Raw genomic sequence first — 15,208 nt, forward strand, 5'->3', positions numbered from 1 at the left:
AGGAACAGAGGGAGGGGGAGGGGAAAGGAAAATCTGATAGTTGAGAAAGAGGAAAATCCCCTTTGAAGAAGAACATTTTAAGAGTCTGCCTAATTATTTCCCCAAAACTTCAAAAAGTGCTGTCTTATAACAATTTTTGCTTGCTGGCGCTGGTAGGAGCTTCTCTAAACTCAGCCCACTCTGGGTCTGGCCAAATGGCTTAGAGGCCAACTGCTTTGCCGCTTTTGCTACAGTCTCTAGAGGCTAACACAGCCATCTCAGCACAGCAGTGGGGCACGATGGGCTTCCTTCCCGTGCCTCCATCGTTTAACTTTTGTTCCTGAACTTTGAAAAGAAAGGAAGCCTTAACTGTCAGCACCCCACTTGATACCTTACAAATGAAATCTCCCAACTGTTTTACATTGCCTTACTCACTATAGAAAATGGCTGTATCATGCTGGTTAGAAGCTATGACTTGAGACTGCATATGAGTTGGGAAATCTCATGATTACTGACATAATTTTATTATTATTATTTCTATAAGTTTAACAAGAGAGTCCATAGGGTCTATTGGGAAAATATTAACAATTTATTTAATAATTAATAGTAATTAAAATTTTTACCTCAAGAAAATCTTTTTCTTTAAACGACTTTTTGTTTTGGGGGGAATTTAACTCTTGCTGAAGGAGGATAGATGTAAACAGATCAAGATTCTAACGAGCCTATTGCTAAATGCTTTGAGATAGTGCCTGGGACCCTATGGTAAGCAGTAGACATGTATTCTCTTGTTTCATTCTCAAAGCAACCCAGTGGAAGGTGTTATCATTATCCTTGTTTTACAGATTAGGAAGTTGAGACACACATAGGGTAAGTAATGTGCCCAAAGTTTCACAGCCAGTCAGTGGTTCAGCTGGGGTTGAATCTAGGCAGCGTGGCCCCAGACCCTGTGCACCCACTCACTTGTCACGTGTCTTTCTAAACACACCTTGGGTGTATTCTTACTCTCTTTAAATAGCTAATATAAAAAGTGCAGTCGTTGAGGCACATGGCTGCTTCACTTGAGGTCAGACACCAGGTTAGCAACTAGAGCAGAATGGATTTCAGGGAGAGAGAGCAGGTGTAAGAGGAAGAGTACAGGCTCTGTGTTAACCGGAGCCAAGTTGGAATCTTGTCTTCGTGCTCCTGGCTGGCTAAGTGACTTTTGAGATGCTATTCAACCTCTCTTTGTTTGGTTTCCTCATTTGTAAAATGGGAAAACATACAAATACCTACCTTATAAATTATTTTATTTGGGGGATTAATGTAAGAACATAAAGCTTTATGGCCATTCAATGAGCACCCTTCTTGCCTTCCCTCCTCTCTTTCCACTCCCTCCCTTCCTCTCGCCCTCTTTCTTCAGCCATTGTTCTCAATCTTTCCACCAAAAAGGACTAATTTTTAAAAATATTTCCCCAATAGACCCTATGGAGTCTATTATTAAAATTATATAAATAATAATAATAAAATTATATCAGTCACAGTTAGTTAGATTTCCTAATTTTTATTTGGCAAAGACACACATACTCTTCAGTCACAGCTTCTAACCAGTGTGATATAGCAGTTTTTTACACCAGGTTGATGTAAGGTAGCTGAAAGGAAAATAAAACTTTAAAGACTTAGGGAGTCTCTACGTTCTTATCATAGAAAATTCTACACTTTTCATTAACCTTCTTAAGATACTGAAAACAACATGCTGACTCCCATTGCAAATTTTATGGATCCTCTTCCTCTGTTGATTACATTGAATAACAATATTGCAGGTTGATGGAACAGCACACACAAAGGCATACAGACGTGAAAGATATGTTATATTCCAGGAGCAACCTGTCAAGTTGTAGCTGGAGTGTACTACAGAGTTATGGGCGGGGATAATTTTTCAGAGATGAAGTGGTGATAGATTGAGTGATAAGCCAAAGTGAATATACTTTATCCTGAAGGTACTGGATGGATGGAGAGGACTTCTAAGCAGAAAAGAGACAAATCCAATTTTGCACTTTAGAAATAACACTGTAGTGGCAGGATAGGTGGAGTATGTTTGACAGAAAATGAATGGGATGGGGAGATGGATGAGGAAGCTGTTGGAATACAATACTCAAGCTTAGGGATGATGAGGGTTGACCTAGGGCAGCGAGGTGGTAAGAACGGGCAAGGAAAAAGTGGAATGAAATTGATAGCTGTTTCGGAGGTAGAATGGATAAGACTTGGAATTCGACTTGATGTGAAGAGATGTAGAAGGAGGCTCTGTCATTTCTGGTTTGTCTGACTTCACAGCCTGGAATACACTGAGCTGTGCAAGAAGAGAAACTCATTAAATTTTCTAAAACTGAACTTGAACCCCTTTTCTGCCTGGTGACAGAACAATTAAGTTAGGCACTTTGGGTAAATTTAGTTCACGTCTAGGATGTGCAATTGCCTTACCTGTCACTGATCCTCAGTGTCTATCCTGTGGCCTCTGGCACTTCCCATTTCTGTGTCCCTGTCTGGTCTCTGGTCTCTGGGTTGCTGACTGTCCCTGTTGGCTGACTTCCGCATCCTTCTGAGGAAACACGGAAGTTTAGGGGCTCTTCCTTACCTCTCTGCGTCTGAGACATGCTCTCACATGGTTACCTCTCTTCCTGAAATCCCTTTCTTCTACGACCCTCCATGTCACCATGCTTCAGTGGCAACGCGTCCATACTCAGATTCCCGAAAACTTATCTGAGAATTCCATTATCCGCTCCCAGTCCAGGGTGTGGGTCAGCACCCAGGCTTCTTTTAGTGATTCACGAGCATCTAACCTCCTCTTCAAAGTCCCTCTCCTCTAGGCTGGATGGGAAATGGAGAAAAGGAGTCATTTTTTTCTAGTCTGTTGCTTAGGGCAACAGTTTATGCCCTGATTCCTTTAAGGATTAGTTTTTTGACACTTGAAGAAACTTTTCTCTTCCCTCTCAAAAAGCCCAATTAGTGGAATTCCAGATTGCTGGAATTCAGGATGACAATGCTGCTATGAGTTTCAGGAGTCCATTTTGGTACTCAGAAAACAAAATCTTGACTCTTTTGTTTTCTCTGTATTTGGCCCTGTCAGATCCCCCGAGGCAAGGTGTGTTTCTGAGTAAACAGAGAGGGTCACCCGTGGTGGCCCTGGTAATTGCAAGGGGTGGGGAACCGAAGTTAATTTCTCAAGATTTTATCCAGCCACATGTGGTTGACTAAGTAGGTGACATAACTTTCATTACATGGAAGGAATGTGGAGAAATATGAATTCCTATATACTGTTGTTGGGAGTGTAAGTTGGTAGAAACTTTCTAGACGGTGAACTAGCAATATATTTCAAAATTATATATGTGCACAGTTTTGACCCAAAGATTCTTACTTCTAGGAATTGTCCTTAAGAAAAATAAATGGACAAATGTATGTGTGTGTGTACGTGTGTGTGTTTGTATACATACATACATATTGTGGCATCAATTATGATAATAGAAAATTAGAAATTGCTCAAATACCCAGCCACAGGGATTTTGTTAAGTACTATGATATATAGAAGGAGTGAGATACTATCCAGTCTTAAAAGTGATTATGTGTTTTTTGACATTGGAAGATGTCCACGATATATTTAAGTGAAAAATGAGTTTATGAAATTTCATGCATAACATGATCCATTTTTTCAAAAAAGTATATATGTATGTATGTATGTATACATATAAAACACTATACATCTATATCCATATCTATCTACCTACCTCCACATCAAGTTCTCGAGAACATACACATACAGTTGTTCTCTCTTGGTGATACAATTATGGATCATGTTTACTTTCTTCTTTATGGCTCTTTGTGTTATCTGAAGTTGTAATAGTGTCCATATAATACTTTTACAATTAGGAAAAAAGCCAAAAGATTATCTCCATTTTTTTTAGTGAGGAGGGAAAAAAGTAAAGATTTTCCATCTAGACTAATTATTTCAGGACTCTTGAGGCCACCTGGCCACCTTGTTTAACTTGCTGGCAAATAATGTTTATTTCAATTCAGATTTGGAGATTACCCCATTCTGAGACTCTACAACAGAGAGGCAATGAATGATAGAAAATTCTGTATGAGAAGAATCAATACATTTATAGTATACAGTTGCTTTATGTTATGGGGAAAGAAGAGCATCCAAGAAAAGTTATTACTGGAGGTGCTGCTCTCTATAATCCTAATCCTGGCTACTTATATCTAAACCCATGGTTTTGGGGATGAAATATTGAAATCATAAATTTACACCACTCAATTTTCTTGTGTTACACCTTTGAGTTCAGTGGGTTTGAGTTTTGCTTTTTCATGCAAAAACATTAAAAAGAAGTATCAGAAGAAGAGGATCTAAGTGATAGTAACTATTGGGAGGAAATGACCTAAATGCTCATATTTAAACCTGTCAAATATGTCTCAATTATTTCATAAACATTGATATGTAATTTTCATGCATATCATGCATGCATACAGCTTGTTTCAAATTTAATGTCATGAAAATGTTTTAGACACATTGAGTCCTAGGTTAACTTTGCTGCCATAGCTGCTTTAGTATTCAGGGCATGCCCAGAAATCTACAATTAAACCCTGTTATGCTTTCTCCAAAGATTACTGCATTGATTACATTTCTTCAATACATATGTCTTCTGCCCAAAGAAAAGCAGACTGAGGATGTAATTTTGCTTGGGCTGACAAGCACACCCATTACATGTTTCATTTTTGTTGCATTGAGCACATGTTTTATTGTTAGGAAAAGTAATTAGACCATGAAGTGACTCTACTGCTTCTGAGTAGTATCCTAGTGATATACCTAGGAACTGACATTTCCTCTTTAATCAACAAAATACATATTGCATTTTTTGCACACCTACTTGATGGAAAGTTATTGTTTGAATGAGCAGGGTTCATAAATGCTAATGGCTCCAGGGCCAGGCAGGAAATATTAGTTGTGTGATCTGGGCTGTACAAGGCATCATGGAATGTTTGGGGCTTTGGTGAAGGCGAACAACACGTTGTCCATAAATTCATACGGATTCTTTTTAGACATTATGCAGGCCAAACAAAATGCACCTTGTTCCTAATTCTCAATTTCTAGTCACCCCGGCAAAATGTTTTAGTAAGTTTAGTTTCTATCATAAATTGTAAAATTTTAGAGTACTCAGTAATATTGGAGACCTTCCAGTACAGCCTGGTACAGCTGCCTGAGTTTTCATAATGGTATCAACCAGTGTGATTCACTGGTATCATTCCCCTAGATTCTAATAAAGATACCGCTTCAGGGGTTGAGTATCTTATAGGTCACACAGTTAATAAGGGATGAAACTTGGGCTTGACATCAAAATTTCATGTACTTTCTCCCTTTCTCTACTGTTGGCAGGGTACTCTTTTACCCTAACTGGTGCTCTAGCGCTATGCCTTTTTCCCAACCTAGAGGCAGCCTGTGGCTAACTATGTGTAAACCTTTTGGTGCAGTAGACAGAGCACTAGGAATTTGAAGACCTGGGTTCTCGCCTGGGTCTGTAACTGACTAATCAAGTGGCTAGAGGTCAGATAGCTCAACTGTGGGCATATGAGATATCAGAGGCAGACCTTGGGCCTGAAGCCAGATCTCCAGGTTTCAAGCCCAATGCTCATACCAAAGTCAAAATTGTATTTGTCTAAACATGACGTCATGGTTTCAATCTATTTTCTAACAGGTCGTTTTAAGGTTTGAATATAGAGCGCCTTAAGACTGACAAAATGACTCTTTCTCCTACCATCTCTTTTCTTTATAGATTGCATGTAAGCTAACGTGGGCCTAACTGTGCTTTGCTGTGTTTGTGGTGGCATGGGGCTGTGAATGCCAAAGTCGCCTCAACCGATAATACCTTTCTGCATGCCAACATTGTCACAGACTGCCCTTCATTACAGAGCTTGGAAAAATCAGGCACTCTTCTGTTTTAGCATTTGTTACTTGTATTCTGTAGTAAAGCGTTGTGTATCATGCCTGCAAAAATATATAATTCATATTCCACGAAGGGAGTTATGTGTCGCTTTTTCCCTCCTAATAAATTGTTTGGCGAGGACCAGCTGGTGTCTGAAGAGCTAAGTTCCAGGAAGAAAAAGAAATGACAGCTATAGAGCATGGGCAAAGGGCTGGCCTGTTTGGAGGGAGTGCGGTGGGGATTTAAGCAGAGCCGGAAACACTGTCCCTTTTCTGCCCGGAAAAGGGTTCATGTGAGCTGTTAGGAAGACAGTTTAGGGGAAAAAAATCCTAAGTAAATAGAATTTCAGCCAATACTTTCATGAACTTCACCCTTCTTTGGAATGCTTTCATTCTCTGGGGGAAAACAGAGTTTGAGTCATTTATACAGCAAGTGAGAACTTTACTGAAAAGGAAACTTCAGGAGATGTTTGCCCTTTGGTGCTTTCTGAGGACCTAATTTATGAGCTCTGCAACACTGTCAGAGAAATGTTCATTTTGGAGGAACTTGTCTCTCTTGCTTTCTTCATTATATGGACTGTAAATTTTCATGAGTGTGAGGAGGATTCCCTGACATGATTATCTGATGCAAAAGCCCTGTATCTCCCACTTAAAACAATGATTTTTCATGTCTGTTCTCCCTCTCGCCCCCTTCCTTAACTCCCTAAACTTCACACATAGCACTCTGACTTTATAAATCTTTTTATTTGATTCTGCAAACTCATTGCTAAAACGTATAATATCATCCCTGGAGCCAAGGGCATGTAACCTTTGGGTTCTCTGGGTTCCTTAAATGCAGGATGTGATTTTGGTCCTGGACAGCAGAAGGAGATGTTGAGCCAGAAGATGTTTTTTTTAAAAAAACTTGTAAACAAATTAGTGTTACAATTTCAAATAATTAGAAAGCTGAGGGCTAAAATGACTGTTTTTGTCATGTGAACATTCTCTTCTTTCAGAGGAGCCACAGCAAAAAACCATTTAAATAAATGCTTTCTACATAAGATGAGTCTTTGGGGAACCATTTCATTTTGCTTTTAAGACAAAACATCCATTTTCTGGCCTGTCTCTCACTCCCCATTCTCTCCTGGGCACTTGTTTCATCTATGCTAGTTGTGGCCTAAAGTGTTGGTGGCTGGCTTTGGCACTCAACTTCCGGAGCGCCGACTGTGTAGTTCCCTGGTTGTGATCGAAAGTTCTAGCAGTCATGGCAGCTTGCCCTATGTTACTTCAGAGCCTGCCATCCAAGGGGTTCGGAGAGGAAATTTTCCTTCCTTTAAAGGCATTGTCTTTCCATTTGGAAGAGAAGAATAAAATGCCACTTCTAACGGTGTTAAGTCACAGTGCAGTCTTCCTCTTAAGCAGCAGAGATGGTTGAGTTGTGGGCAGGGTTATTCTAGTGCTGATTAGATCTAGGACACTGGAGGGAGTTTCCATTTGGAACTACCCTCTACTCTTTGGTGTCTGGAGCGTCTTTCCCAGAAGATTTATTCTATTGTTTCGGCTGATGAGTACAATTTTCACTTAAAATATTCCATTATGTTATAATGACTATGCCAATTCAGTAAATGCCTTTATTTGTTTTTATGGTCAAATTTCTAAAAGATGTGCTTCTCAGAAGACTGCCGTTTTAAGTTGGATCATGTTACATTGTTCTACAAGTTGATTAATTTATTTTATATACAGAATTCCCTGGAATTCCTAGAAGATTTCATCAGTTGTCTTTAGTCTTTCCCTTTCCATTGTTTAACAACACCAGGTGCCAGATCAGTGGTTCTTAAGTCCATGAAGCTCAGGTAACCTTATGTATCAAATTTATCAAGAGCCCCTAGTTCAAGCCCAGCTCAAGATGATGATTTAGCTTTTAGGTAATTTAAAACGTTCGAAATGATTCTGTTTTCCTTATGTTTACCCTCCTACTTCCTGGAATTTGCAAATTTGCTATGGTATCCCCATCGCAGAGAATTGTCCAGCTAGCTTACTGAAACTGTATCTCATGCAGCAGTCTGTCTGAATAGTGATGAAATGAATTTACCTCTAGGCCAGTCTCTCCTTAGAGTTAATAGGTATGCTCTGTATACTTTGTTATGATTTGCCTTCCTCCCCTCTCCTTTAAGGAAAGCAAAGGAAAATTTGTTTGGACAAAACAGAAGTTTTTCCAATGGCCATGTAGTTTTTGAAAAAAAGCAGCCGCTGGAGTTGGACTCAGTTGTAGAAGAAACCGTAACAGGGGATTATGCCTTAATCATAAATGGCCACAGTCTGGTGAGTTTGCTTAAGGCTTTTTTGTTTCTTTTTCTCCACCCCAATAATCATTTCTTTTGTGCTGTCATAATGAAATCTTTTTTTGTGTATTCAAAACAAATGACACTACTAGAAATAGGGCATATGCACTGATTTCCTGTTTGCAAAGGAAAGGGAAACTTCTAATATATATTTCATACATTATTGCTTGAACCACCACAGTGAAGGGGAGGATCTGAAGAAATACTGAATTCAGAGGATATCAATCTTGTCTAAATGACTACAGACCGTTTAGCAGTACTGTTTAAGTGCTTTTCTGAGGGAGAGTGTCACAGCTCCCTGTTGTTTAATTAAAATAATGCAACTGGATAGATGTATTGCAATTATTGCTCTTGCTAATGTTTGTGATTTGCAGAGCACAGCCTGACCTTCATATAATTACCACACCAAATTATTGCCATTAAGATACCTCTAGTGGTCTTTCTAAATAGCAGCATTTTAGAGCGATGCCAAACAATTTGCTTTGATTAGGAAATCTGGTTCTTGTCGTAATAGAATAAACTTGCATTGTACTTTTAATGTAGTTCAGGTTCCAAATCTTGAACAAATATCAAAAGCTCTTCTGAGTTTCGAATTTAGAAAACAAAAGCTCTGATTGTACTCCAGTGAAATTATCATTTATATGCACAAAGAGCTAATCTCACATCTTTCTCCGGCTTTGATGATCATTTTTCACTTTTGGGAGTTTGGAAAATAAACGTATCTTCTTGTAGACAGTTTCTTAGAGGACAAAAGAAGTTGGAAATGAGTATATTGTATTCCCCCCCTTGTGATCAGCTGTCTGTTAGTTCTTAGTGCTTAGAGCGTTATCCAGCTGGATTCCAGACGTAATGATGTGTTGCCTTCTACCCCATGGAAAGTTACAGAGCTCAGTTGCAGGCCAAGCTTAGTTGAAAGTTTGTCCAGATGACACGAACTTCTCCTTTGCTCAAATGAGCAGCAACTGAAAATTCTAAGCCTGTCAGCTGGGACTTAGAGCTGGTGGTCTTCAAGCTGAATTGCCCCGGGACCAACCACAATAGGGAAAGGGTCCCTAATGACTTGTGCTTTGACTTTCCCTCAGGCTCAAAGAGGCCAGTGTGTGGGCAGTTAGAGTACTAAGGTGATAACACACAAGATTCTCTCTCTGTCTCTAAATCTGTTGAAAGAAAGAGCTAAGATAGACACTCCTCAAGAACCCCCTCAGCTTCAAAGCCTGAAGCTTATGAAACCATGAAATGTCATTTTTAATTTAAGGAGAACTGACTGTGTTTCTACTAGTATGATCAGTTTTTTTTTAAAAAAATCACGATTCCAGTTTGCTCAAATCTTGATGCTTTGCAGAATGTAATTGGGTCTTTCTTTCTCACAGTCTGTGTCTAGGTTTTTCACTTGTTGATAATAAAGAAAAAAGAAAAGAAAGAGATGGGAACCATTCTGAGCAAGACAGTCAGTTACACACTTTCTCTTTCAGAGAGGGTAATTATATTTGAGAAAGCTAACTCAGAATTTCCCCTAAGAATTGTAGGCTTTGACACGAGAATTTTCTGCATTACAGTCATGTTTTTATACTCATTCACCCATCCTTCCATTCATCCCATTAACATTCATTAAGCATGTCCAGGTCACTGTGCTAGAGGCTGAGGATAAGGATGTGAAGAGAACACAGTCCTTGTTTTAGGGATTGTCATCTGGTGAGAGCTAATCTCTCAGTGGTATGACAAATACTATAAGGAGGAATGGACACAGTGCTTTTTTTGCGGTATGCGGGCCTCTCACTGTTGTGGCCTCTCCCGTTGCGGAGCACAGGCTCCGGACGCACAGGCTCAGCAGCCATGGCTCACGGGCCCAGCCGCTCCGCGGCATGTGGGATCTTCCCGGACTGGGGCACGAACCTGTGTCCCCTGCATCGGCAGGCGGACTCTCAACCACTGCGCCACCAGGGAAGCCCGGACACAGTGCTTTGAGAGCATAGAGGCAAAGCAGCACATTTAGTTCCTCATGGGAAAATCAGGGAAGACTTCCCAGAGGAAGTGATGTTTTCAGGTAGAGGAAACAGCAAGTGCAAAGGCACAAAGGCAAGAAAGAACCTGCCAGATTATGGAAACAAGCAACTTGGCCTGACAGGAGTAAAGAGTAAACCTGAAGGTGGTGGTAGAAGACAGACTCAAAAGGAATATAGGGGCCAGAGTGTGAATGGGCTGTGAACATCTCACTAAAGATTCATTCAAAGATAATGATGACTCAAAGTGTAGGTGGATTCCTGTTTTCTCTTAATGTGTTTATTAAATAATGTAGAGATGTTTTCTAGAAAAAGATTGTACTTAATTACAAAGGATTATGTTCTCCTTTTCAGTCCTTCTTTGGTATGTCTAAGAAGTGCAAGGGTGTAAGTGGCTGGGGAACCCCGTCTGAGACACAGGTTGCATGCCACCCTTTGCACAGGCCTCTCTTGATTTCAGTCGCTATGTTCTTCAAGGGCTAATCTCCAGAACATCTGCTTCTCATTTGCTCTCACATTAACAACCACAACAAGAAACACTAAATATACAAAACAACAGTGCAAAGGAAACAAAAATGTCATCATGTAGAACAGACAAATCATCATTTCGTAGTTCATTCTAAATTTGGTGAGGTGATGGATTGGTTCTGGCCTTTGCTTTTCCTTATTTTAGTGGATTCCGGACCTTTTCCGGCATTCAACTGTATCTCTCCAATGCAGCACGATAATGTATCAAGGAAGAAACAAAGGACACTGCGTCTTTTACTTTTATGGTAAAATTCCTTGGCACTAAGTAGGAGTTCAATACTCTTTTCTTTTGTTGTTTGTGTGGCCCTGAGTCAACAATGACTTGTTGAAGTGAATTAAACTGTTTAGAAATCAGCTGAGAAACAAGAAATCTGCTTCCCAAATGACATCTCTCATTTATTATTTCTCGTTCTATTGTGGATTTAAAAAAAAAAATAACGTAGGCCCATGCTCTAGAAAGTGATGTCAAGAACGATCTTCTAGAACTTGCCTGCATGTGTAAGACTGTGGTTTGCTGCCGAGTCACCCCTCTCCAGAAAGCTCAAGTAGTAGAGCTGGTGAAGAAGCACAGAAATGCTGTCACTTTGGCCATAGGCGATGGAGCCAATGACGTCAGCATGATCAAAAGTAAGGGGACATTTGCTCAACGGGGCGTGCTGCAGACCTGGAGCTCCCAGGTTCAGCACTGGGCAATATGTAATGGAGATTGCATTGCAATTTAATTTTCCCAGTGTTTCTGAAATGAATACTTTTAGGGCTCAATTCATCCACCATTATTAGCATTCATTAAAAACAAAAAAGAAAACACCTTTAACTAAATCATTTATGTATTGGTCACTGTTTGGAGAAATAAGTAGCTATGGTGTAGAGGAATGAACATTAGATACACAGTCCCAACACTAAGGTTTAGTCCCAGCTTTGCCACTTACAAATTGTAAAACTTTGTTCAAGTTACTGAACTTTCTGAGTCAATTTTCTCTTTTGAAAAACTAGGATAAATACCTATCATGAGTGTTTCATGAGATAATATATGGGAAATATTATAAATGCTATGGGTTTCTGTGAATAAATAATAACATACAAGAAGAGTGATAGGGGAATTCCCTGGCGGTCCAGTGGTTAGGACTTGGCGGCGCTTCCACTACTGGGGGCCTGGGTTTGATCCCTGATCGGGGAATTAAGATACCGCAAGCCAAGTGGTGTGGCCAAAAATAAAAATAACAAATTAAAAAAAGAGGAGTGATAGGTTCCCCAAAGAAGTTGTGTCTTTGTTTGGGGAGTGAAACTGTCCCTCTTCTCCTTTGTAGGTGCTCACATTGGTGTCGGCATCAGTGGCCAGGAAGGACTGCAGGCAGTCCTAGCCAGCGACTACGCATTTGCACAGTTTAGATACCTCCAAAGGCTTCTCCTTGTTCATGGAAGGTGGTCCTATTTCCGAATGTGCAAATTCTTATGCTATTTCTTCTATAAGAATTTTGCATTCACACTTGTGCATTTCTGGTTTGGTTTCTTCTGTGGTTTCTCAGCCCAGGTTGGTAAAAAAGTTTCTTTCTTTTATACGATCCCCTGGATTGTAGATGACTGTTGTTCATGGCTCTTTACTAATCAATAGAGATCATTTTTATATATCTAATATAAATGACAGTGTGACAACTTATGTAATGGATAGTTGACTTGAGCTTTGAACCCAAGAAGAATATATATTTAGCTAGAGTTTTATTTTTTGCTTATTTACATAGTAACTAATGACGACTCCTTCCTGTGCATTTTAAAGTTTTTATTGAAATTTTGGGTATGATGACAGGTAAGCTTGATGTAGAGTTTTAATTCAGAATCTGAGAAACACTAATAAGAAAAGTTGAGGCATATCTGTTGGAAAGATGATCACTCACCCAACACACTGAATGTAAATATTTTAAATCAGGGGAAGGAATTGCTACCCTGACCTCAAGGCTGTTTGACAGCAATTCATCAGCTAAAAATTGATCCATAGGTTATGTTGGTAGCAAGGAAGAAAAATTAGCAAATTCGTAAATTAGGATTCTATTTTTATATCTACTTTTAGACATTTTAAAGGTTACTTAACCCCATATCTTGGATATCAGGAAAATTTTGACGCTGGGTATCAACTGTGAAATGTAAGACTTATAGCATTTAAATATATTTATGAATAAAAAATGGCATCAATATTTTAAACAACAGCAACAAAAGAAAAAGGTTGTCCTTGAGAATGAAATGGTAACTATAACTATCACTAGAGATTTCTTCAGTTGTTCTTCCTTCCTCTTTTATTTTTAACATCTTTATTGGAGTATAATTGCTTTACAATGGTGTGTTAGTTTCCGCTTTATAACAAAGTGAATCAGTTATACATATACATATGTTCCCATAACTCTTCCTGCTTCCATCTCCCTCCCTCCCACCCTCCCTATCCCACCCTTGTAGGTGGTCACAAACCACCGAGCTGATCTCCCTGTGCTATGCGGCTGCTTCCCACTAGCTATCTATTTTACGTTTGGTAGTGTATATATATATATATATCCATGCCACTCTCTCACTTTGTCACAGCTTACCCTTCCCCCTTCCCATATCCTCAAGACCATTCTCTAGTAGGTCTGTGTCTTTATTCCCGTCTTACCCCTAGGTTCTTCACGAACTTTTTTTTTTTCTCAGATTCCATATATATATGTTAGCATACGGTATTTGTTTTTCTTTTTCTGACTTACTTCACTCTGTATGACAGACTCTAGGTCCATCCACCTCACTACAAATATCTCAATTTCGTTTCTTTTTATGGCTGAGTAATATTCCATTGTATATATGTGCTACATCTTCTTTATCCATTCATCCGATGATGGACACTTAGGTTGCTTCCATGTCCTGGCTATTGTAAATAGAGCTGCAATGAACATTGTGGTACATGACTCTTTTTGAATTATGGTTTTCTCAGGGTATATGCCCAGTAGTGGGATTGCTGGGTCGTATGGTAGTTCTATTTGTAGTTTTTTAAGGAACTTCCATACTGTTCTCCACAGTGGCTGTATCAATTTACATTCCCACCAACAGTGCAAGAGGGTTCCCTTTCCTCCACACCCTCTCCAGCATTTATTGTTTCTAGATTTTTTGACGATGGCCATTGTGACTGGTGTGAGATGATATCTCATTGTAGTTTTGATTTGCATTTCTCTAATGATTCATGATGTTGAGCATTCTTTCATGTGTTTGTTGGCAGTCTGTATATCTTCTTTGGAGAAATGTCTATTTAGGTCTTCTACCCATTTTGGAATTGGGTTCTTTGTTTTTTTGTTATTGAGCTGCATGAGCTGCTTGTAACTCTTGTAGATTAATCCTTTGTCAGTTGCTTCATTTGCAAATATTTTCTCCTATTCTGAGGGTTGTCTTTTGGTCTTGTTTATGGTTTCCTTTGCTGTGCAAAAGCTTTTAAGTTTCATTAGGTCCCATTTGTTTATTTTTGTTTTTATTTCCATTTCTCTAGGAGGTGGGTCAAAAAGGATCTTGCTGTGATTTATGTCATAGAGTGTTCTGCCTATGTTTTCCTCTAAGAGTTTGATAGTTTCTGGCCTTACATTTAGGTCTTTAATCCATTTTGAGTTTATTTTTGTGTATGGTGTTAGGGAGTGTTCTAATTTCATACTTCTACATGTACCTGTCCAGTTTTCCCAGCACCATTTATTGAAGAGGCTGTCTTTTCTCCACTGTATATTCTTGCCTCCTTTATCAAAGATAAGGTAATCATATATGTGTAGTTTTATCTCTGGGCTTTCTATCCTGTTCCATTTATCTGTATTTCTGTTTTTGTGCCAGTACCATACTGTCTTGATTACTGTACCTATGTAGTATAGTCTGAAGTCAGGGAGCCTCATTCCTCCAGCTCCATTTTTCGTTCTCAAGATTGCTTTGGCTATTCGGGGTCTTTTGTGTTTCCATACAAATTGTGAAATTTTTTGTTCTAGTTCTGTGAAAAATGCCAGTGGTAGTTTGATAGGGATTGCATTGAATCTGTAGATTGCTTTGGGTAGTAGAGTCATTTTCACAATGTTGATTCTTCCAATCCAAGAACATGGTATATCTCTCCATCTATTTGTATCATCTTTAATTTCTTTCATCAGTGTCTTATAATTTTCTGCATACAGGTCTTTTTTCTCCTTAGGTGGGTTTATTCCTAGATATTTTAATCTTTTTGTTGAAATTGTAAATGGGACTGTTTTCTTGATTTCACTTTCAGATTTTTCATCATTAGTGTATAGGAATGCCAGAGATTTCTGTGCATTAATTTTGTATCCTGCTACTTTACCAAATTCATTGATTAGCTCTAGTAGTTTTCTGGTAGCATCTTTAGGATTCTCTATGTATAGTATCATGTCATCTGCAAACAGTGACAGCTTTACTTCTTCTTTTCCAATTTGGAA

General features: G+C 39.1%; 1 protein-coding gene across 10 annotated transcripts in view; it reads left to right on the forward strand.

Moving 5' to 3' along the window:
• The window catches only part of ATP8B4 (ATPase phospholipid transporting 8B4 (putative)), a 295,105-nt gene that overhangs the window by 233,073 nt on the left and 46,824 nt on the right, over positions 1–15,208 (forward strand). For 9 of the 10 annotated variants that reach the window (XM_029236307.1, XM_029236303.1, XM_029236302.1 and 6 more), the window contains 3 exons: positions 8,083–8,230; positions 11,222–11,405; positions 12,086–12,309. In XM_029236307.1, coding sequence (XP_029092140.1) covers positions 8,083–8,230; positions 11,222–11,405; positions 12,086–12,309 — 556 coding nt within the window. The remainder of the gene's footprint in view (positions 1–8,082; positions 8,231–11,221; positions 11,406–12,085; positions 12,310–15,208) is intronic. The other variant, XM_029236310.1, reaches the window with a different exon arrangement.

The sequence above is a fragment of the Monodon monoceros genome, unplaced genomic scaffold, assembly GCF_005190385.1.
Source record: "Monodon monoceros isolate NGI ecotype Baffin Bay Population unplaced genomic scaffold, NGI_Narwhal_1 Super_Scaffold_21, whole genome shotgun sequence".
Lineage (NCBI taxonomy): Eukaryota > Metazoa > Chordata > Mammalia > Artiodactyla > Monodontidae > Monodon > Monodon monoceros.